The 24,882-nt window shown below is 41.2% G+C and overlaps 1 protein-coding gene across 2 annotated transcripts in view; it reads right to left on the bottom strand.

The window, feature by feature from the left end:
- The window catches only part of EDIL3 (EGF like repeats and discoidin domains 3), a 462,626-nt gene that overhangs the window by 282,340 nt on the left and 155,404 nt on the right, over positions 1 to 24,882 (bottom strand). For both annotated transcript variants that reach the window (XM_019483064.2, XM_019483071.2), the window contains one exon: positions 9,795 to 9,824. In XM_019483064.2, the coding sequence (XP_019338609.1) occupies positions 9,795 to 9,824 (30 nt within the window). The remainder of the gene's footprint in view (positions 1 to 9,794; positions 9,825 to 24,882) is intronic.

The raw sequence follows: 24,882 nt of genomic DNA, 5'->3' as shown, positions 1-24,882 counted from the left end.
GGGGCCATTGCCAAGAAACTAAATGCATTCTTTGCATCTGCCTTCACTCTGGAAAATGTTAGGGAAATTCCCTCACCATATCCACTCCTCTCTAGAGACAAGTCTGTGGAGCTGACCCAAACTGAGGTTTCTGTAGATGGAGTCAAAGAAGAAATTGATAAACTAAACAGCAGCACATTGCTAAGACCTGATAGCATTCACCCTCCAGTCCTGAAGGAGCTCAGATCAGAAACTGCCAAACTCATAACTGCAGTATACAACCTAGCACTAAGAACAGCCTTGGTACCAAAGGAGTGGAGGGCTGCCAATGTGACTCCTGTATTTAAAAAAGGCTCTATAGGGAACACAGGGAAATACGGGCCAGTGAGCCTAACTGGTAGAAATAATAATTAAAAAAAAAAAGTTCAGCACATGGATGAACATGACTTGCTGAAGAAGAACGAATATCACTTTGTCAACAAGAAATCATGCCTCACCAACCTACTAAAGTTTTTTGAGGGTGTCAATAAGCCAGTGGATCAGGGTGATATCACAGTATATTTGGACTTCCAAAAACCCTTTGACAAGGTCCCCCATCAGAGGCTCCCAACTAGGTTAGTCTAAGGTAGTCATGGGATTATAGGGAATATCTACACATGGATTAGAAAACAGTGAGTATAAATGGTCAGTTTTCAGGATGGAAAGAAGTAAACAGTGGGATACCCCAGGGATCTGTATTGGGATCAGTGCTGTTTAACATATCTGGAAATGGGGGTGAGTAGCAAAGTGGCCAAATTTACAGATGACACAAATTTATTCAAAATGGTAAAGACAAAGGTGGACTGTGAGGAACTACAGAAAGATCTGGCACTACTGAGAAAATGGGCAACTAAATGGTAGATGTAATTCAATGTAGATAAGTAAAGTGATGCACCTGGGCAAAAATAACCTAAACTATCCCTACACTATGGGCTGTACATTAGCTGTTACCACACAGGAAAGAGATTTCATAGATTTCATAGACATTAAGGCTGGAAGGGATCTCAGGAGATCATCAAGTCCAGCCCCCCGCCTCAGGGGCAGGAAGTCAGCTGCGGTCAAAGGATCCCAGTAAGATAAACATCCAAATGTCTCTTAAAGGAGTCCAGAGTAGGTGTAGGTGCTTGCACCACCTCTGGTGGCAGTCTGTTCTAGGCCTTGGGGGCTCAGACAGTAAAGAAGTTCTTCCTTATGAAACAGTCTTGGAGGAGTTTGTGACCGCTTGACCTTTTCATCCCTTGGTGCACCCCAGATCCTGATGTACACCCTTATATACTTATAGGCAGGCACCAGGTCCCCCCTGAGCCTGAGCTTTTCCAGGCTGAACAGTCCCATAGCTCTCAGCCTTTCATCATAAGACCTGTTCTCCTGCCCTCCGATCTGGGAATTGTGGACAATTCACTGAAAACATCAACTCCATGCTCAACAGCCATCAGTGTGGCAAACAAAATATTAGGGATTATTAAGAAAGGAATTTTAGACAGAACTGAAAGTACAGTAAAAGTTCTGTTATCTGGCATCTTACAAGCTGGCATGCTCCACTAACCAGTACGCCTGCTTGTAAGATAAAGCGAAACTGGAAGTGCCCACTAAGGCACTTCCGGTTTCTCCAAGCCCCCATGGCTCAGGGCAAAGCAGCCTGCGCTGCCTAGCCCCCATGGCCTGGGGGAATAACAGGCTGTGTGGGGCTGTATGGGACCCGCCTCTCTGTCCCACACGGCCCACAGGACCCTGCAGGAGGTGTGGCGATGCTGCGGGAGGGGTGGAGGGACACCCCAGATGCAGCGGGAGAAGTGGCAGCTGGGGCCGCTCAATTAACTGGTATATTTTATTATTTGGCATCCCCCGTTCCCAAGGGATGCCAGATAACAGAGCTTTTACTGTATCATTATTCCCGTTTATAAATCTATCGTGTGCCACATCTTGAATACTGTGTCCTGTTCTGGTCCTTATACTTCAAAAAGAGCATAGAAAAACTAGAGAAGGTACAGAGAAGGCCAACAAGGAAGAATTAGGGGCCACAAAATGAAACTAGTAGGCATTAAGTCACCTAAAATTAGCAAAAGCAAGTTCTTTTTCACACAGTGGGCGCATCTAAACATGCCTCCATGGTGCCATTGTTACTGCACCATCATTTAGTACTTCCCTTTGGAAGTTCAGAACCAGTCTGAACTTGCTTTTGGAAGTACTAAATGACAGCACAATAGCAGCCCGTACTGCACCACCCATGCTGTGCACAGATATTTTTAGCTCCTACGTTGCTGTAACAGTGTGCTATACTGAGGAAGCGCATCACTACAGTGACGTAACTGCAGCCTCACGGTTTTTGCCTGCTGATGCTACAGCAAAAGTTCTGTTATCTGGCACCTGTGGGGGTGGGGGGTGCCAGATAACCTAATATGCTGGTTACCTGAGAAGCCCAAACAGCCAACTTTGCCTGTTCAGGCTACCACCTCTCCTGCCATGTCCAGTGCACCACCACCCTTCCCTGCCCTCAGTGTGCTGGGGGACAAGGCCCCCCAGCACAAGGAGAGGGGCCCTGTGCAGGCTGCTTTGCCCCAGGCCATGGGGGCTCAGCAAAACCGAAAGTGCCACAGTGGGCACTTCTAGTTTCATTTTTGCCACATTGACCAGCACGTTGGTTAATGGAGCATGCCGGTTTGTAAGGTGCAGGATAACGCGGCTTTTACTGTATGTCACTGTAGTGCACTGCTAAGGCAATGTAGCACCACATGTAGACATGTCCATGCCCAATGTGTAATTAAACTGCGGAACTCAATGCCACCAGATGTGGAAGCTGACAGTTTAGCCAGATTCAAAAAGGGATTGGACAAATTCTTGGAGAAAAGGTTCATCAGTATCTATTGAACATGGGAATTAGGGATACAGTCTCTGAATTAGAACCTCCTACACCTTAAATGCTGGAAGGTGTGGAAGAGGACAGCAGAAAAACTCTGTTCACTCTTTCTTTCAGTATCCATTTTGCCTCTGTATGACAGTAGATGCTGGGCAAGACAGACCCATGGTCTGAATCAGCAAATTGCAATTCTTGTATTCTTATGTTTATGCCCCAGGTACTGACTTGGGAGGGACATTAATAAACATCTGCTAGCAACACTGCATGATCAAGCCAGTAGCGTGGCAACTGGAAGCCACTGTTGCCCCAGTATGTAGCAACTGACCTGAATGTCTGGTTACATCATTATGCTTCTGCTCAGAAGATCTGGTTCCAGTCCTATATTCCCTAAAAATTGAGTCTGGAAGCTTTGGCTTAAAGCTAAGTTCCCCTTCCAGTGAAGAAGCCACTATAGTTCAATACCTACATTATCATTTTGAGGCCCCAAAATGTCTTTTCTGAAGTGTCTTTTCTCTAGATACAGACTCACTTAAGAATAGCCAGGACACTTAAGAAGACATGAATCTTTTCCTAGTGGCTACAATGGTGGCCAAAGTAACACTGCAGTGGTTTCACTTTTGATGGAATTGCATAGAAGAGGCTAATGTAAATTAAACTGCCTTTGCTGCTGAAACCTAAACTTCATCATGAAGGGTAAAATGCAGGATTTATTATAATTGTATCTCTTATTATACATAAAAAAGATTCGTTTTTTGATGACCACTATCAAGGCATTAGAAATATCTAATGATAATGATGTGCATAAGTCTGGAAAATTAGCAGCAAGAGGCAAACCCACATGCTTGACTGACATAGTATTACTGCTTCAAGCAAGGTATAATTTTGGGGAAATAGTATGAATGCTTGTAATCAAATAGATGTTTAGAAGCCATTTTTCTAAATACACAATGTATCTTTCACATTTTGTGTGTTATATGAAAGTTGTTATATGGTATATCCATCTACAACTTAAAGACAGAAATATAAAACAGAATTTAAATGAACTTAGAAAGATTTCCTTCAATATCACTACCATATTAATACTGAAGTCATAAGGTTAATTATATTTCTCTAAAGCAAATACCACAAGCGAGGTGAAACATATAAAGCACAAATAATCCTCTATAGGGAAAGAACAGGCTTGAGATTCAGAAAATGATATTTCAGTTGCTAAAACAACCACAGAATTCCCTACCTACAAGGCTCTTTCTATTAGGGTCTGATCCAAATTCCACTGCGTCAAAATAAAGACTCCTACTAACTGCAGTAGGCTTCAGATCAGGTCTCTAATGCTTATTAAAATCTGTGGGTTTGGGGGTTTTTTTACAATGTGCATCTTTCATCAATGAGAAAATTGTGTGACTGCCAAAAGCAGTATTATATAGAAGGATTATCATCTTTATGACCAACACAAAGATTCTAAATGCCAATAAAATCTGGGAAAATAATTGTATTAAAATAATTCAATGAGAACATTTCAACCTATTACTTTCCAAACAACAACATCTGGTCATATCTTAAAGCAAAATGAACAGAAACTATAAATTTTAAAAGCCTTCAGAGGTCTAAAATGTGTATAACCTGTTAAGGTATAAATTAACATTCACACAAAAAACAGCAATTGAATTTTATGTATAAAAAGAGAAGTGCTAAAGTACTTTCTTTGTAAAAGCTGGTACATGTAAAACATGTATAGAAGACTTTTTCTCCTTTTTTAAATTTGATTTTTATATTTGAATACTGAATCACAGAATACTGCTCCTATTCTGCTCCATAAGAATTATGAGTTGTTCTTAAAAGCAAGATAAAGCATGTGATTGTCACAGCTTAACACTGAGCTTCTTTCTAAGGATAAAAACAGATGAGGCAGATGATCCACTTCATAGGGTGAAACAGATGTTTCCCACTGTCCCATGGGGTCAAGTCCCTCCTGCTCCTGTGACTCAATTCTAAGTGACAACACTCAGGACACACCTCTGCAAATGGGAGAATTCTGGATTCCTTGTTTTCAGAGTCATGCCCAGGGATGCCCTACATCCTTTGGTGCTTTAAAACTGGATCCTGCACTGTCCCGTGCTGCTGTACTGTGCTGGGACCCGTGGCGGGTCCCACGCTGCACTGTGCTGTTGCACCACACCAGGACTTGCATCAGGTCCCACACCATTCTGTGTACCTGCATATTACCAGGACCTGCATTGCACCATGCCAGGACCCACTCTGTGCTGCCTGGGGTCTCCAGCCATAAAGCAAATAGACATCTGCTGCAAGAAAGTGACACAAATTAATACCACTTACGTTGCAAATTTGGGGCATTTGTGAGACCTAAACTCTGACATTTACAGATGGGTGACAAATGGTTATGCCATCTGGCAAGATTTCAATGTTTTTTCCTATTGTACGTTAAAGCAGATCTTTTAAAAGATGTGGGGTTTTTGGTTTTGGTTTTGGATTATTTTTTTGTTCGTTTTGCTTTGTTTCTTTTTTCTGCTCTGTTCTGTATGATTCAGGACAGAGAATTGAATATGCTTTCTTCCACTTCCCAGATGAATCCCCTAATAACAGTTGTGTTGAACAAAAATTCCATCTTGGACCTGAGAAACTTTCATCAAAACTGATATATTTCTGTTAAAAAAATTAGTTTTAATGAATCAGTCTTCCAAAGAAAAACAGTTTTATCAAAAAACAAAACAACCAAAAAAATCCTGATCAGTCCCACTGATGTAATTGAGAACTAGCATCAGACTGAATTATGCATGGCATTTCTATTACATTCATCCACATTTTAAGAGATATTTGATGGTTTTTATTCGCATTCTTTGAACAACTACTTTCTGAACAGATGAGGCAACTGTTTTCAAAAAGTATTTCAACCTGTATAAATTCACAGCCTGATAGCTCATACATGTACAAGTACTTGAGCCAGAAGTATGTGCATATATAATCAAATCACAGAACAAAATAAACCAAAACAAAGACATTGTGTTTTCAGTATCAAGCATAATGGGTCCTTGATCCACAACAGAGAGCCTATCTGCATAGGAAAATTGGAAAAATTTATTAACTCTGCTGGATCAGCCTACCACCTGTAGGTACAATCTTATTCAGAATAACAGCAGCTTTTGGGAACAACTGAAAAAGTCAAATCTATTTTAAATAGCAGTATCCATATGATAAATTATGTTGGTTTAATTGTAGTGGTGTAAATAAATACTAGAAAAATAGTGTGTGTAAAATAAAAAATAAAAAACCTAAGAAACATGATTTGAATTTGAAGTATTTGAGATCAATTTCTACAGGAAAATATTTCAAAATGTATTCATGGCCATTTTCAAAAATAGTCATCAATAATAAATGAATTCAAGGAAATTGTGAGTTGCTGTGGATATTCCATCACACAAATGAAAGGCATTCACTGCAAATTAATTCAGGTCTACAGAGTGGAAGAGTTATTTGGAGGAAATATTTCAAAATATTGGTGCAGGGCACAGTATTAACAAGAAGTTAATACCCCCATCCCCCCACCCCCCAAAAACATCCCCACCAATCTAAACAATTACACTCATGATAAGCACTTATACTCCTCTGTGTCATTCAACTAAAAGTCTGGTATGCCCAAGAACCTGAGTAGTAATTTTTTCCAGATTGAGAGGCCTATGAAATCTCAGGCAGTAGATCTAGAAGCACTCCAAGATGGTATGTATGTGACTTTCTTATCAAGAAAAATGAGAGCATTTTTACCTGAGAGTGGCTACTTACCAGTGTGAGAAGTTCACAAACTACCCTTGTGCATTTGAGGGTGTCTAGAGTGTATTTATCAATTACATGTCTCCAAACTTACCATGTCCCCATATAAGTAAATGCATGCAAGCTAAAGTCACTTGCAAAAGGTTAAGATATACCAGGTTCCTCAGCTAATTTTTTATATGAAAATAGGTCAGCCATGCATGATTTAAATAAAACTGATTTACCTGTGACTGGTTTTGACATTTACTGTTTTTTGAAAAACTGTTACAGCTTTATTAAAATATGCTAATCAACATTTAAATGTTGGAAGATTAATCTACAATAGATTTTCATATATGGATGGAAATTAAGAAAAGTTAAAGTATGTTTTTAAGCAATGTAATTTCCACCCCCATACACCCAAATGCTTCTCTTCCCCTTGATCTCCGTGTCCTTCCCAATCCTACTGCTTTATCACACAGTATGTTCTCAAGTCAGTTTCCCTACTAATAGCTTCCTGTGCCTCATTTTACTCTTTTTGCTACTTCATGCCTACTTTCCATCTCTACTCAACGTTTATCCTTCCTATTCTTACTCTTTTTTCCTCTCCCTGTGTTTTTGTTTACTGTTCTCCCTTGTATTTTAATTACTTTACACCTTGTTGTACTTTACGCCTTAGTTCTGGGCAGCTCCCGGAGCTCTTAACCCCTGGATTATCCACACATTAACAACCAAAACACACTTTAGGTGTCTTAAAGTTATGCCAACCCAAGACAGGTTTACCTCTGATCTGGGTTACTTAGTTTGTGTTCCATTAATGTGTCGCCACTCCCCATAGATGAGCTGCCCAAGTTGCAGTCCTCTAGCATCTCAGGATACAATGCTTCCTCCCCCACCCTCCTGTTCCGTGTGGGCAAACTTTCCTCTGTCTGAACTATGCCACCCACCCAGGAGGCAGTTCTGGCACCAAGCCAACTCCCCCTCCTGCCCCCCAGGGGTGTGACCTTTTCACCCCCAGGGGTGCAACCCCATTCAAACAATCTGCAGAACACATGCCAGCTAGCCAGCTCACAAAGCGTAAGCGGATCCAGGAATGGGGATTGAGGGAGGGGGAGGGAACAAGGTAGGGGGGCAGATTAGATCCCCATGAGCTAGGGCTTCCTTCCTGGAGCAGGTGTAGTAGCTCTCCCAAAAGCACCTTCCCTCATCACTCCCACCTCACAGGTACTCTGGGAAGCATGACCTGCACCATCCTACACCCCAATCCCAAATCCCAATTTATTAAAACATGATACCTGCTTTGATTTACTTCTTTATTTCTTTTAAAAATATTTTTGTTGTTGGGTTTTTTTTTTGGTGGGAGTCACTTCTTTTTATTTTATCTTTCAGTGATTGACTTCCTTCATTTTACCACCCTTCCTCCACCCCCATTTACTTTCCACCTCCCATTTCATTACCCACCCCCATCCCATTTACTCTCCACTTCCAAGCTTCAAGTTCTTGCCCACTTCCCATCCCCAACCCCTCTCTCTCACACCCCCACCTACAGCAGGAATAAAACACTGTCTTGGCTCACCAGCCCTGTAGTGGCAATTCACAGCTGTAGATCCTAGTCAGGCCCCTGCTCTCCAGCCCTCTAGTGGTAAATCACAGCTGTGCAGGTGGGGAGCAACCAGAGAAGGTTTTTAGCCTTAAGGTATGACTGCCCCAAACTCAAGCTAGTACTATCCACAGCAGAGCAGCTCGAAGTGCAATGTGTAACAAGGCCCCTATATCACCTTCATTATCATAGTATCTGAGCACCACACACTTTTGAAGTGTTTATCCTAAGACCTTTCTGAGATGGAAAGGAGATATAGGACCATCTGTGATGGAAAAGCACAAAGGACTAGCTTTATTATGTGAATCAAGTATCTAAGCATTAGGCATTAAACTGCTTAGCTGTTAGGTTCCTTGATCATGGAATGGAACCCACAATCCTGAGTTAGATGCCAAAGTTGCCTATAAAATGTACAAAGTGATTTAGGTATCTTCACAGGCACTCCAAGACCTGAATGGGATGCTACCAGTCATTGATAAATAACAGAATGCTTAATAGAAGAATGCTTCTTAAAATCCTGCTCTGTTGTGGAGGGGAAGTACCTGACTCAGGGCACAAGGTTGTGGCTAAATCCACCTGGTATCCATACAGCCCAGAACTCTCTCCTACAACTATTCCCTTAAAGGACTAAGTAGATGTTCTTCATTCCTTATATGTGTAATACACATATGTTAAGACTATATTATATATATCATTATTATATAATTTTGAAGTTGAATTTCTGAATTTATTTTTAATTCTTCAGTATAGCATCTTAAATTTTAGTTTTATTCTGTTGTCTAGAACTAAATCCTATTTGTAGGATCCTTTTGAATTTTAATACTAACCTCCAAAGTGTGTACAACTCCTGCCATTTTTGTATCATCTAAAAACTAAGATTAGAAAACTCTCTCTGGCATCCAAATCATTACAACATTAAAGAGCACTGGGTCTGAACAGTGGAACCTCTCTTGAACACTCTTGCCATTCTGACATCATTCCATTTATAATTACTCTCTGCTTATGATTATATATCCAATTATGTATTATGTAACAATAATTTTGTCTATACCACATTTCTCCAGTTTACTTATGAGAATATCATCTAGGACCATATCAAAGCCTCAATAAGTCCAAGAAAAGTATGACTTTCACATGCATTTCATCCACCAATGAAGTTACTCTGTTAATGAATTAAGTTGGTTTGAAATAAGTTATCCTTAACAAATACATGTTGCCTGCTAGTGATCAACCCTTCCTACTCCAGGTGTTTAAAAATTGATGGTTTTCTAATTTGCTCTACTAACTTGAAATTAGATATTGAAATTTACAACTATCTTATTGACTACCTTGAATTACTGGCAATCAGTTTAAACTGGTAAATAACTCTTTGTAGATGATACCCATACCTCCAATATCACCCAATGAATTAGCAAAAAGAAAAAAGGGAAAATACAGCACTGAGAATGACCAGTACTGCCCTTAAACGCCATGGGATCAGACTAAGATTAACATAAAAACACAAAGGCATTAAAAATCATTAATGTAATTAAAATGTAAATCATAAGGCATTCTTACCTGTGGAAGTTGGTTCCTCTTCATCTGAAGCTGGGCCAAAAAAAATAAAAAAAAGGAAAAAAAAAGAAAGTTAAATAGGTAAAAAAAACCCCCAAACATTGTTAATTAACAGCCATTTAATTACATTCAAATTTACCTACCCTAGATATGGAATGAAAAATACAAATGCAAAGCTGATTTGTATTAAGTCTTTATCTAATGCAATGCTATCAGATTTTACCTTTATTTGAAAACCAAGTTATATCCACTGTGACCTTAACCTATGAAAATATGTATTATATTCTTGTATTTATACTTCTATATCAGTTGTTCTCAACCCTTATGGGCTCAAGGCACCCTGCACTGGACTTAAGGCACCCCTCCATAATTTTTGTGACTTGAATGACACCCAATTTCAAAATATTAATGTATATATTACATTGTATATTCTTGAAGAGGGGCTGGGCAGTGGGGCGTGAGATCAGCCAGGCAGAGACAAGCCGGAGCCTGTAGTTATCTGTTTATTTCCACAACCTCACAGCACCCTTCAAAGGATCTGGTGGCACTCCAAGGTTGAGAATTATTGCTCTATACCCTGTCTGATTCTCTACTTCAAAATTTTGGGAATAAGCCCAGTATTAGCACAGTGATGGTCAAGGTTTATTGATGCAACTAGGTGCAATAATGTTAAAATTGCTTACTTTAACGGTTCCTTAAAGTCAAGGATATTGTGATATTCAGTAAGTATGGGTAACTCAAACTGCAGATTATATTATTTTTGTATTCAAAGGGAAGGCAGCTCACTCTCTCTCACAAACACTTACATATTGTGGCACAGATTTTCAAAAAAGCACAATGACAATCTAATTATTTTCTCATTAAAGTTAATGGGAAGGTAGACACTGTTTTACAAACAAGCACAAAATGAAATGTTTTTTTTCTGAATCTTCTCAAAGTCTTTAATGGGTAGGAAAGCAGCCAACAAGTGTTTAACTGACATAGTGTAAATAGCTATCATTCTGAAAGTAAATGGGAACTCTGCATAGAGGTGATACAGAAAGGTCTAAGATGATAAAAAGTTCTATATTTCCTTTTCCTTAGTCAGTTTACCTTAGCAGTTGAAACATTAACCTTACTGTTTTTCTTTTACTAGAAAACTACAAGATTTCCACTTTCCCTGACTCTGTTTTTGTCTGGCAGTATATCATTTTAACACTCAAAGAAATCAGAAAAAGAGCCCAAAACTCTTCTTGTGCATGGTCATATCAATAAGTGTGGTCTCAGAACTGTATGCCTTGGATACTCTTTCAGGATATCCATTTTATAACTTAAAATTAATGCACCAACCAAGATTTTACGTGATTTTTGAAAATGTAGGTTTCCTATATGTTTTACTGCTATAAGAGCAGACATTTTTGGAAGTCTCTCTTTTTGGTAAAAATTCACACCAACTACTCTTGGGAGCCTATGACAGTATCATCAGATATAAATTGCACTTGCTACTATATATGACTTTTAGATAATTTAATCTTGTGCTCTGTGTGTAATTGTATATGACAATTATCCTGGAGACAGGCATTATTTCTAATTGCATTGGTAGTGTAGTATTATTTCCAGGGGTGTCAAAAACAATCAATAGAGAACAATGAAATGTTGTCTGAAGCAACAACCAGCTACTTTCTCTCTGATTAAACTCTTTTTGAGAAGGCCAGGGGAAAAAAACCCTTTTTTTTATTAATGCCATTAAGCTTTCAGATAAGCAGTTGAGAGGAAAAAAGAACAAGAAATTAAAACATAGTCCAACATGAAGTGTCCAGGTATAAAGCCTTCACGCCTATCTCCTCCTTCCTCATCATCTCTCATTCAGTATCAAGTAGTGGATTCCCTGATCTGGTAGACCTGTGATGGTAGTTGCCACTGCCTGCCTGTTAAATTTCACATAAAAATCTTCAAACTTTCTTCTATTCTGCCCCTCACACTGGAAGTACCTTTCTATAAACATGTGCAAAGCTCCCTTTTATGTTACTTCTCATAATTCCTTACATTTTCCTCTGCCTTGATGTCTAGAAAATGCTTGACAATATCTGGCTTTATCAAAACTACTACTATCATGTTGGCCAGAACTGTCCCATTGTTTCTTAAGATTTCTGTTGTGGTCTCTCCATATTCTATTGTTTCTTGTCTTATACTTATATTGTAATCTCTCTAGGGCAGACAATGTCGTTTCACATACTGACTGCAAAACATGGGCTTATATACTGTGATAATAATAAAGCAGATAACCAGATAATGTAAAGACAAGGTGTCTATCTCAATAGATGTTTTAAGGAGAGTGGGGGAGAAGAGGAAGAGAGGACATTTTAAAACAGAATTGGTCATATAGGGCACGTATACATGAGGCATTTACTGCAAAGCTGACTAGTTAGTTCCACAGTAAAATGTCATCCTCTATATATGTGGTGCTATTATGACTGAGAAAACTAATTAACTCCACCATAGGATAGCAGTACCAGGCACAGGGTGCGTCTACACATGTTATTAATGTGACTGAATAAACTCTGGTGCAGTTCATGCTAGAGTGTATTGCTCCCAGGCACTGCATTTACACATGTGCCTGGGACTACAGCATGGTGAGCTGGGTCAAAGCAGCCCTGGCTGGTAGGGGATCCAGGGAATCAGCCTGCCAGTCTGAGGCTGCTCTGACCCAGTTCAACATGCTGCACAGGGGTTGGCTGGGCATGAGTGTGCTCCAGTGTGGGACTAGCTGGCAGGCAGCCCCCATAATGAAGCACCCAGCCAGCCCTGTCAGCATCTATATGTGTGTTGTTCTGTACCAAACACCACCCCAGGATAGTACTTGTGTTGACAAATACTAACCTATGGCAGCATTTAGTAGCTTACAGTGGCCTAATAGAGCTGTACAGGGAGACCCTGAGATTTTACTGTGGAGCTAATTAGGCAACTCCATAATAAATGTCTCATGTAGATGCACCCAGAAGTACTATCCTATGGTGGAGTTATTTACTCCACCGCAACACACATGTAGATGCTGATGGGGCTGGACGGGACACGAGGGTGTTTCAGTGCAGGACCCGCCTGCTGGCTAGCCCTGCATTGAAGCATCCTCATGCTACAGCCAGCTGCTCTGTGGCATGTTGAGCTAGGTCAGAGCAGTCCTGGGCTGGCAGACTGACCCCTGGGCCCACTGCCAACCAGGGCTGCTCCATCTTGGCTCAACACATGGTGGTCCTGGGTGCACATGCAAATGCAGTGCCTAGGAGCAATAAACTCTGGTGCAAACTGCTCCAGAGTTTATTCAGCTGCATTAACAGCCCATTCAGATGTGCCCATAGAGTAATTATTCACTATAGATATTCATCTAGATTAGCAAGGATGGACCAAAAAGGCCCAAAGAAATGAAGTCAGACAAATACCCTATAAACGTTTACTTTAGATAGTAAGGTATTGGGACGGAGGAGTGGGGGTGCTCTAATTGGTGGGTGCTAAATCCCAAATAGATCCTTTGGCTGCTATAAAATTTTACTGCAGTAAAAACTAAACTTTATTTTTCGTCATTTCAGTTTTTCCCCCTAAAAATCAAATGCAAAACCAAGAAGCTCTGTATGTTCAGTAATCAAAACAGAGACAACTGAACCTCTATGGCTGAATGCAGACATTTGGTGGGGTTAGGGGGAGGTTAGATTAGGTAAAAAATGGCCACCATATGTAACTTAATTTCCCTAGGCGTGGACCTTGCACTTAGATCCCATCTCAGTGATTGCAAATCAGTACAAACCCATAACTGTACCAAAGTTCCATGCACATAGATAGTCTAAGAATGGCAGAACGCAGTCTAAAATAGACGTGGATCGATGTATGCTCAAGCTTAATTGATCTTGGTTAGACTGGTCCATGGCACTTCTGTACATTGGTTGCCATACCTGCACAGCCCTAGGGGCTGAGAAAGCCCAGCCCCTGGCTCTATCCCTGGGATTGCATTTTTTATGCTCAACCCCCTGGCTCCAGCTCCTCACTACCTCCACCATGCAGACAAGCCAGACTCTGCCAACCCTCATTCCACAAACCACTCTGAGTGCTGGATTTATCAGTGTTTGCCACTGCAGGGAGTTGAGCAAGTAAGTATTAGTGGGGGGAGGGGGCAGGACAGAGGGGTGTATAGATTCTCCAAAGGGGTTGGGGCCTAAAAATAGGCGCTGGTCCCACCCAAGCCCCCCCATGAACCCCTTTGACCCCACCAAACCCTCCTGGATCCCAGCAACCCCCCACAGATCTGACCTGTCCCCCATCCCTGCAGCAGATTCTACTGCTCCCTATCCCTCAGTGGATGCCACCTATTCCCCCCAACCCCCGTGATCCCCTCCAATGGATGCCACCTGTCCTCCCTACCCAATCACTCCCACAGATGCCACCTGCCCCTCCATCCCTCCCAGAGATGCCCAATCCCCCCACCCCTGCTTGTCCCCCTTTACCCTATCCCCCACATCCAGACATACCTTAGATCAGGTGGTCATTTTTAATACAATCTAACCTCCTCCTAACCTCCCCAGATGTTTGTACTTAGCCTATATATATATATATATATATATATATATATATATATATATATATATACATAGTGCCTTTTTTTTTGTTCAGAAGAAAGTCAATATAACATTTTAAAACTAAGCAGAAGGCAAGATATTTCAAAGAAAAATTCTGGCTTGTTGGGCCAACATGACATTAATAGACAGAGATGTTATTCAGAAAATAAACTCATTTTCCCTTTTGCAGTCCAATGGTAATCCAAGATATTACAGGACAGAAATCTGCACATTTAGAATTGCTTTCATGAAAAGGCAAAGACCTAATTTTAGCTGTCATTACTGTATTTCTAAATCCTGAGCATGAGTGAACTGAAAATATGTATTAAAAATTAAATATGAATTTATAAAATAAGAAATTATTCATGCCTAATGCACATAGTATTCTTTATCAAATAAGACACACAGCTTTCTCCCCAACTATCCATAACAGGATTTCTGGTATCACAGATGGCTCAACAGGCCATGTTTGAAAAACAAACAATTTTTAATAAGCCATTGAATACTTATAAAGAACACATTGTATATACCCTTTTCCATCCTGACTCAGATGCAATGTCAGCACTCCACTTTCCATTATTTAAATAAATTCATTAAATTACAAGAAAAACATACAACAATTCTATTTCTGTAGCAGCGATTTAAATCCTGAAGTTATTTTAAAAAGCTGGTAATTCCTGGTAATTAACAGTAAATTTCCCCAATGATATCATTTCAGAAATGAGAAAAAAATGAAAAAAACCCAAGAAATAAACTGCAACCACCTTGCCTGTCAGAGTTGGCACAATTATGCCTACCACTATTAAAGCATCCTCAGTCCAATTTGTCTCCCAATGATTCCATGGCAATCAGGAATGGAACTAGAGTGAGTAACATTGAATAATCAGGGAAATTTAGCAAGGACATCGATAGCGCATCAGAACCAGGTACCAAACTTTTGTGGCAAAGGCATAAAAACAGCTGTTGCCACAGTGGTGGCTGATCATAGTGTTGTAATTGGCATGGTGGCAGCCCGCATTACCATGGGCAACCATGGCGGTGGAGCTTCTCTGATACACCTCTGCTCTAGCCTGTGAGGAACAGAAACCTGGATTTCTCTACCATGGATCACAATATGACATAGCGTGTAACAGTGCAAACAGTTTGTGGATGCTGTATTAGAATTAATTTGATCCACACTTGTGCTGACGTTCATTAACTCACCTATGGCATCCCCATGACTGAGGTGTGGCCTACCTCCATGCTAATAAAAAACAAACAAAATATACAACTGACAGAGGAGAAGATTTGCCCCAAGTGTGAAAGAAAGTACATAGTATAGGGTATGTTATTTTATCAAAATATAAATGATATGCAAATGAGACAACAATCTTAGGTATGGTATGCCCATACCTGTATCAAGCCTCTGGCAGCTGGATATTTTCAGAAGTCTGGCCTCAGCCTGAGCAGGGTAAAAGTGAAATATGTTGAGGAAGCCAAATTCACTAGTGGTTTACCTTAGCTTTGTGCTCAGGATAAATATCAGGGATTAATACAAGATATGAATGCCCATAACAATTTTAATAATGCTTTAGGAGTGAACGTAATGAATAAAAAAATAGTAAGCCAATCTTAGCAGCTATTAGTTGCTTAAAAGTTTAAACGTTTATAGCTTTAACAACACATCAAAATAGGCCTGATAACTATCAACCTTAAGATCCAAGAATGCTCAATACTACACTGTTTCTGAATTTATCCTCAATCTCAAATAAAAACTTAAAAGAATCCTTTCGGGTAATAATTAAACCCTTAGCATAACAAGTAGTATAGATAATGGCTACAATGCAAGTTATTTAAAAATGGCTGGAAAATGAAGAGAAACATAATACAATTGTTCCATTGGATATCAATGGATATTTAAAGTTGGATCAGATCATAGCATCATTTGAAATGAAAATCAATAGGACAACTGACTTTTAGTATATTGCAGTGGTAACGGACATAAGAAGGTTAACCATGCTGATGGCATATTGAATGCTGCTGACAGACCTAGTAATATCAGCCATCAAGTTTTTCCCACACCCATACTTACTGTGCTGGTTAGTACAGTCCACATTGTTCTCCTCCACCTCCCTCCCCAACCCCTTCCACACACACACACAAGCTTGCTCCTTAGAATTAATATGGCAAGAAAACTTTGCTTGGTAGCGCTGTACAAAGCTTCGGATCGTGATTTGGATTCGGAGGCGATTCGGACAATTCGGAGGCCGAATCTATGAATCTGAATGGAATAACTAGAAGCCTTAGGCTTTTTAAATTGATTCTGAGTGTCTGAATCGATTCAGAAAAGATTTGGAAAAGAACTGGAAAAAAATTGGTGATTTGGAGATTCAGCCATAGGGTATAATGGGGAATCAATGAAATATCTATAACTTGGTTGTTTTTTTGCTGATTTGGATGAAACTTGCAGGGGTAGTATCCACTGCTGAGGGTATAATGCCTGCCAGGGTTCAAGGTGATAGGTACAGGGGTTCATGGGAAATTGCACCTCAAGCTGCTGACAAACAGGACTCATGACATAGGTGACACTGTGCATAGGTGACACTGTGACATGACATAGGTGACCTATGTGTACATAGGTGACACTGTGCAGGACTCAATGTCATGAGTCCTGCACTGTGTAGGACTCATGACATAGGTGACACTGTGACACTGCACCCTTCCTGGCACTAGGGCCTCTGCACAATATGGCAGTGTGCCCCCATAAGGCTGCCTCCTCCCTTACAGCCTCATCCCAGTCCACCACTGTAAACGATGGCCGGTCAAAATAACTAAGCTGGCTCAACACCAATAGCACCAGCAGCATCAAAGGTACCCAGATGGAACTGTCACAGAGCCTCTCTTTTTCTAAAGGAATTGACAGCAAGAAGTAAAGATGTTGTGTTGGATATATTACTCATGTTGTATGATGGCTTATCTTGTGTTTTTATGTTTATATGTTTATTATGAAAAAAAACAAAATAGTTAGAAAAATATATCTTAGGAAGCTTTTGGGTTGAAAAACCCTTTGTCAGGCTGAGGAAGTACCTGCAGTTCGTGTGTCTCCTGGTCCTGGATGGAAGGAATAGTAAAGAAGCCAGAGGCTGGCCTGGAAAGCAATGCAGGCAAGAAAGCCAGTCAATGAAAATGGAAATGGAGGTGTCAGGGGATAAGGGACAGGTTGGAGTAGAGGAGCGAGAGGAAGGGGGATGTAGCAGCATAGGTAAAAGTGCAGAGGTACCTGGGGAGTCAGATGTCTGAGTTTTGCCTGCCTGTGGTCAGAGGTGCTGGGGCCCAGAACCCAGACTTCCCCTGCAGTTTTCACCCCCCTGTGCCTTAAGGTGCACACAGTGTCACCTATGTCATGAGTTTTGCTTGTCAGCAGTTTGAGGTACAGTTTCTCAGAAACCCCTCCACCTACCTCTTTGAAAATTGGCAGACCTTGTGGCCTCAGCAACAGCTACCCTCTATGCAATTTTCATCCCACTATGGCTTAACACACACACGTGACATGAGTTTTACTTTCAGTATTTGAGATGCAGTTTCCCAGAAACCCCTATACCTATCACCTTGAAACATGGCAGACTTCATGCCCTCAACAGTGGATACCATCACTGCAAGTTTCATCCAAAGCAGCCATAAAACAAAAAAGTTATAGATATTTCATTGATTCCCCATTATACCCTATGGGTGAATCTCCGAATCACTGAATTTTTTCCGAATCTATTCGGCCGAATCAAATCAGAAAAGCGATTTGGATCTCCAAATCAAATCAACTGAATCTGAATCAGATGAATCTGAATCGAATAGTTGCCTATTGCACAAGCCTATTGCTTGGATCTTTTTTAGTTGTTACTGTTGTTCAATGTGTATATAATAATACTGACATATTGTTCAGGAATGCAATGAAGGCCATGGGGCTAATACTCAATTATGTATCTCTTGTTAATCAAAACTAGCTTATATTGCTTCCTGCTCTGCTAGCTTCTAAGCAAGTTTGAGGGCTATATCCACTGCTGTAAGCCTTTTTCCCCGCTCCATTTTTAACCTTCTCTTGAAAGTACACAGTCATTCTTTTTCCATACAGCAGGGGTAACAAATTCAACTTGAACCTTAGGCCAGATTCCGACCATGGGGCTCCTTGTGGGATGGATCTGGCCCAGGGCACAGGACAGTGACCCTGACAGCAGACCCCACAGGATTGGTGGCCATTCCAGAAGAAGAGGGGCAAGAATCAAGGGGGCAGAGAGCCACCGGGTGACTGAGAGCTATGTTGGACAGCCATTGCTTGCCCCTTTGCCTTTGATGGCCATCTCCCCAGGGCTCCAGAGTCCCAGATTCTGGGCAGGGCATACCACTTCATATCCGCATTCACAAACTCACTGGCCTGTTGGTTGTGCTACAGGCCAGGTAGTGTGGCTCTGTATATTTAACACTCTTGCCATATGGTATACACTCCTAGGAAAAACAATTCAACGGTCATGGATTCTCAGGTAGAGTGAAGGGCCTATTCTGTTTTCAGGTGCCTAAGCTATACTTGCAGCTATCTTTAAAAAGTAATACCCGAGTTTTCAATAAGTAATTGAATACCTCAAGTCTAAAAGCTCCTAACAATTTATGCTTAGTTCCAGGTTAAATTAAAGAAAAAAATTATATTTAAATTCTTAGAAATTCTGCTACGTTATATTTAGATAGCAAAGGGGTAACATGGTAAAAACACATTCAGGGCAGTCTTCTTTCACCCTTACTCCTCCCTCCATACCTTGGGCTTCAGCATGAGGCAGTGTGCAAGACAAGCAGCAAGCAGAGGTGGGCAGTATATGCATCAGAGTATAATGTATCCTGGGAATTATAGTTTTCTAGAGAGTAAATGGAGTTTCTGCTGGGAGAGCGGGGGCGGGCACTTTCACCCCATTTTTTTGGCCAATGAAGCCATATTGAGAGGACAAAAACAATTGCTGATTTTGGCAGCAAAAAATGGGGTCAGTTCTCACTCCCAGCAGCAGCAAACTCCACTGCCACTCTACAAAATAACAACTCCCAGTACAACTTGAATTCCATGATGCCCAGTGTTTGTGCTGGCTGCATCCTTAAGGTGGAAAGTGTAAGCAAAGCAAGGGACTAGGTGGGACTAGGGGGGACCAGAAGGGTTTGGGGGAGACCTTGTTTCCCCTAGCGCCCCCCGGGATAACAAGGAATAATGGCCACAAGTTGTTGGAGAGTAGGTTTAGATTAGACATCCGTAAGAACTACTTCACAGTTAGGGCGGCTAGGATCTGGAACCAACTTCCAAGGGAAGTGGTGCTGGCTCCTACCCTGGGGGTCTTTAAGAAGCGGCTTGATGCCTACCTGGCTGGGGTCATTTGAGCCCAGTTTTCCTCCTGCCCAGGCAGGGAGTCGAACTTGAAGATCTACAAGGTCCCTTCCGACCCTACTTCTATGATTCTATGGATGGGAAAGTAAGTCAACCCTGCTCAGTTTACCCACCCCATAGTACATGGACCACTTCCTTCCTTGGGCCACAAAATAGATAGTGAAGAATTGCCCTAACAGTCAGCTTTTCAGGTGGCACAATGCTTTCACTTAACTGCAGCACCCAGGAAGTCTCTGCCCCACAAGAATTATATTTTTATTGTAGCTTAATGCATGTTATTACTAAGAAAAGACAAGTCTCAATTTCTGACAATAGGTACAGCAATTTCTATAGCAAAAATTTCCTTGTGTTTTTTATTATAAGTCCCTTGGAAATGAGAGTAAGAGTTTGGGTATGATTAAGATGTCAGATGGGCAGTGGGTTACCACATCAAAATGTCAGTGGGTCACTGACCCTGAGGGAAGGCTCTGTGTTGGCTCCCCCTGCTGGCCCCTGCCATTCGCCCCCACCAGCTCCTGGCTGCATTGCTGACTGAGCTGGAACTGTGCAGACCCTGAGGGAAGCATCTATGTTGGCTCCCCTTCTTGCTCTGGGCTGCATGCTGCCTGCAGCTGGAAGACACAGCTGGGAAGAGAAGCTGTGTGGGTGACTCTGTGACAGCTGGTGCTGGGCTGGAGCAGTGGAACGTGAGCCATGTTCCAGGAGGCCACCTTGTGATGGAGGCCTAGCAGGAGGCCACAAAGCATCTTGGGATGCTGGTCTAATTTGAGTCGGGAGGTGATATGGGAAAAAAGTTCGACAGACTGGTCTACTCTAAACTGATTAAATCTTAAACTAGATCCATCCAGGTCTATCTTAAACCTGGGTCCATCATTTTTAAACTGGTCTATGTGAACTGAGCTTCTGTTTTGTTACAGAATTAGACTGGTTTCTGAATTACTTATACTCGTTTATGTACAATTTCTGTCCTGGCCTAGGTGACTGCATGTGTTTTCTAACCTTAAAGTAGAATTGTAAGAACTGGGTCAATATTATAAGCTTCATGAACATTGCATTAACTTACCATTTCCATATTTTAAAACTATTTTGTTGAACATCTAGTTTTTAATTTCTATGTCTACTACTCTAACAACATCAATATTGATATTGTCTCATACAGACAAGTGCATGAGTGAAATCTGGTACCTAGTGAAGAAATCACCTGGCTTGACTATTTGCATGGTGCCCCAACTAAGATAAAAAATATAACGAGATTTGTTTTAATAATCATTATCCAGTTTACTGAAGTTTTACCAATTCCCAAATTTTCATTAAATATACAACTGTATTAGAATAGTAATTCTGAAATTACTAACTGTCGGTCATAACTGAAACATAATTGTGTGTTATGTGAAAAGATGCTCAAGGTCTAAACAAGTTGAGCAAGAGAAGAGCACATAAAATATACAACCCCTTTATGTACAACATATAGTGCATTTCAAATAATAACTCATATTAATTGCTATGAACATAAACCTGTAACATAGAAAGGAGCCCCCAAGCCTCTCTGTTTTTATAAAATTTGCTCTAGTATACAATTAAATGCCATTTTAAGTTGAATAAAGAAAGGACTATAAAATGTAATTATAACTACGGAGGCACCCAGTAGCATCTGTTAGAGTAAGGGATGCAAAACCATATCCATTATAGCTACATCTTCACACGTGAAAGCGTTTACTTTAAGGTGAAATTTTCCATATTGGTGTATGCCTGAAGGTGTTTCATTTGTTTATGTGCTTCCATTTCTGTGTGCATGTGTTAGGTATAAAATTATCAAAAACCCTTCAACTATTTTTGTGTGGTTGCAGAAAAAAAAAAAGTGTTCCCCATTGTGAAAGCATCTTACTTTTATTGTACAGCCACTTTCTCTCCCCAGGTAGACTACAACAAAAAAAACACTGGAGTGTTTTAACTGAAGTTTCTTTCGGTAAATCTGATATCTTTTATTGGACCAACTAATTAGAAAAACCCAAAGAACCTTGTCTGCCTATGTCCTCAGACCAACACGGCTAGAACCAGCACCTCTAACAGAAGTTTAGTGGCCTTGGGTTTGCTGTGAAAAAGGGAAGAAAGACTTCCCCCATTTCAGAACTGAAAGGTCATGACTGCTCAGATTGCAGCTTTCAAAATACAGATTTTAGCAGGTAGAAAAGTGGTAGAACAGGGTTTGTATTCCAGCACTCTCATCTTAAGCCAATAAGCAAAGGAAACATACCTATGGATACTGACCAGATGAGAGGACAGTAATGTGCTGAATGTATTAGTAGGGAAACAAAGGGTAGGTCAGTGTTAATATATCTGCAGCAGGTATTCATGAGACTAGAATACTAGAACACTGTGCCTAGTATTAGTTCTAGTTCCCATGAACGTTGAAGAATTAGAAAGATTTAAGCAAAGAACTACATGAACAAGTAAGGTTGAAGTTAAAAAAATCATTGTAGCTCTGACTATATGCTCTAGGCACCGGCTTTGATTTCAAAGCAGCCAAACTCTGGCTCCCTTGTGATATTACTGTGTCATAATGCCTTTCCACTGTGTAAAATCAAGTATCTCAGCCATGGATCCAAATGACAGCTGATATCAAGTTCCTGCTGGAATGAAATAAGAAAATGCTTCCTTAATGTCTTGCTGCTCTGTCTCCCACTCCCAAATTAAAAACTTGGCAGCAGAAACTGGAAATAGAGAGAGGACATCTTGAATCTTGCAATTTGGAGTTATTTTCAAAATTTTGACTATATTTGACAATCTCCTGAAAATTATGAGTTTTTAACTCATACTGCAAAGATACTACTCCCTTACTGATGGGAAACGAATCAGTATAGCAATACACTGGTTCCAAATAAATAATAGCAACAACTCCACCATTATAGAAAAGACCTCAAAGAATGTAGAGGGCTGAAACTAACTGTATTCTAGAGAAATTCAGTAATACATTTTAAATAACTTGATTTAAAGCCAGATAGAATGCAATAATTTAGAACAGCACTGTAGGGATATCATTCTTTGTTACACTGTATACAGTTACTAGGAGATACTACAGAAAACATATCCCTTTCTATTTAGTTCTCTAGAACTCTGTCAAGGTTTGTTGAAGGCCTAAGATATCATTAAAACTTTAGTTATAAATTGTATAACATGCCAAGAGTAAATCTTGTTTATTCTTGCATAGGAACACATATATAGCAGTAGAAATGGAGGCTGCAGACTTGGACAATTCCTATGTGGGTCACGGGGAATTACAGGGAAGGGCTATAGTAGATTCTGTTGCTTCAGTAACTTTGAGTCATTTCAAGCCATAAGGAATGAGTGCCACCCAATTGCAGACCTAGACAGTGAAAATACAGGCACTGAAGAGAAAATTTAGGTCCTGGAGTGTAGGTTACAGACATCAGACGTCCTTAAAATCAGTATTTAAAATGCATTATTCCATCCTTATGTTTCCAAAGTTAAATTTAGAAAAAGCTGGAAAGTGTACAGTTATAATACAGTATGGCACAATGATCTGTCCTACTTTCTCTTCTGGTTTTGCTGACAAAAGGTCTAATGTTATTCCTTTTGAAGTCAACAGTATTTACCCTTTACTTCAGTTGGATTAGAAACAATTAGGAGTGCACCAATAGAGATTTTGGGGGCCAATACCGAAAGCAGATATTTAAGAAGGCATATCAGCCGATACCGATCCAATATCCTATACCACCTGGAGGCAGCTGTAAGTCTGGTGTGGTGGAAGGAGAGGGGAGAGAGAAGCAGTGGCAGGGGGCAGATCAATGTCCCCCGCAGTGAGGGAGGGGGCAGGGGCAGGTGCTAACCAGGTGGGATGGGGGAGACGGCATGGAACAGAACCACGGCTCATGGGGTGGGGGCTGCTCCTGCTGCTGCTTGCACCCCAGGAGCGGGGAGCGTGTGCCCCCAGATCTGCATGGGACTGGGCAGGCTGCAGCTGCAGGTGGAGCTGAAGCCAGTGCTGCGTGGGGCTTTTCTTGCCAGGGGTTGGGCTCAGAGCAGGCCTTGGTGGCACTGGGAGGAGGCTACAATCACCCCAAATTTTGCCGCAGCTCTGCTCCCAGCACCACACCACTGCCCACTATAGCCATGGCTTTTCCCGGCACTTGGGTGGAAGCAAAGCATTCAGCCATGGCTGCGCCAGATGATGGCGTGGGGCTGGATGTGAAGCTGCGGCGATATTTGGGGAGACTGCAGCCTCCTCCCAGTGCTGCCAGAGCCTACTCTGAACCCATTCCCTGGAAAAAAGAGCCATGCAGAGCTGGCTCTGGCTCTACTCCGCAGCTGCAGCCTGCCCTCCGCCACACAGATCCTGGGGGGGTACGCCTCTATGCCCCCACGCTCTTAGGGTGCAAGCAGTGGCAGGAGCCACCCCCACCCCATGAGCTGCAGCTCCATCCTACACCCCCCCTACCCCCTTGGGTAATGCCTGCCCGTGCTCTTGTCCCCTCCCACACCGTGGTGGGTGTTGATCCACCCAACACACCCCTTCCTTCCCCCCTCCCCTTCTGACTTACCATGCTGCTGGCTCTGCTCTGTGTTGTGCTGAAGCTGCATGCAGCATGGGCATTTATTGGCCAAATTATCAGCCCCATAGGGCCAATATCTGATATAGACAATTTTCTTCATATCGGTTCCAATCCAATAATGGACCAATGTATCGGTGCACCACTAGAAATAATCCCTAAATGTAGCCAAGTACATTGTGGTTTATAATAGGAAATCATAGAAAAATATATAGGATATGTAATAATGCAAAGTATTATTAGTAATACCTAGCTCTTATACAGAAGCATTAACTCTTTGAGTGTGATGCTAGATCAGACAGTGAGCTACCATGGACAATTGAAAAAGATATCAATGAAAGTGAAGACATGTAACAGCCTCCTTAACAAACTGGCTGGGTCATCATGGGGTGCAACGGCCTCAACCCTAAGGATGTCAGCTCTTGCCATCTCGTATTCTGTGGAAGAGTACTACGCACTAGTCTGGAATCAGTCATCACACACCCAAGTTGTTGATGTGCAGCTACATATAACAATGCGCATCATCTCAGGAACTCTTTGACCAAACC

This window comes from Alligator mississippiensis, chromosome 3 (genome assembly GCF_030867095.1).
Source record: "Alligator mississippiensis isolate rAllMis1 chromosome 3, rAllMis1, whole genome shotgun sequence".
NCBI classification, from domain to species: domain Eukaryota; kingdom Metazoa; phylum Chordata; order Crocodylia; family Alligatoridae; genus Alligator; species Alligator mississippiensis.
The sequence above is the reverse complement of the archived record's forward strand: the minus strand, read 5'-3'. Positions and strand labels throughout refer to the sequence as shown.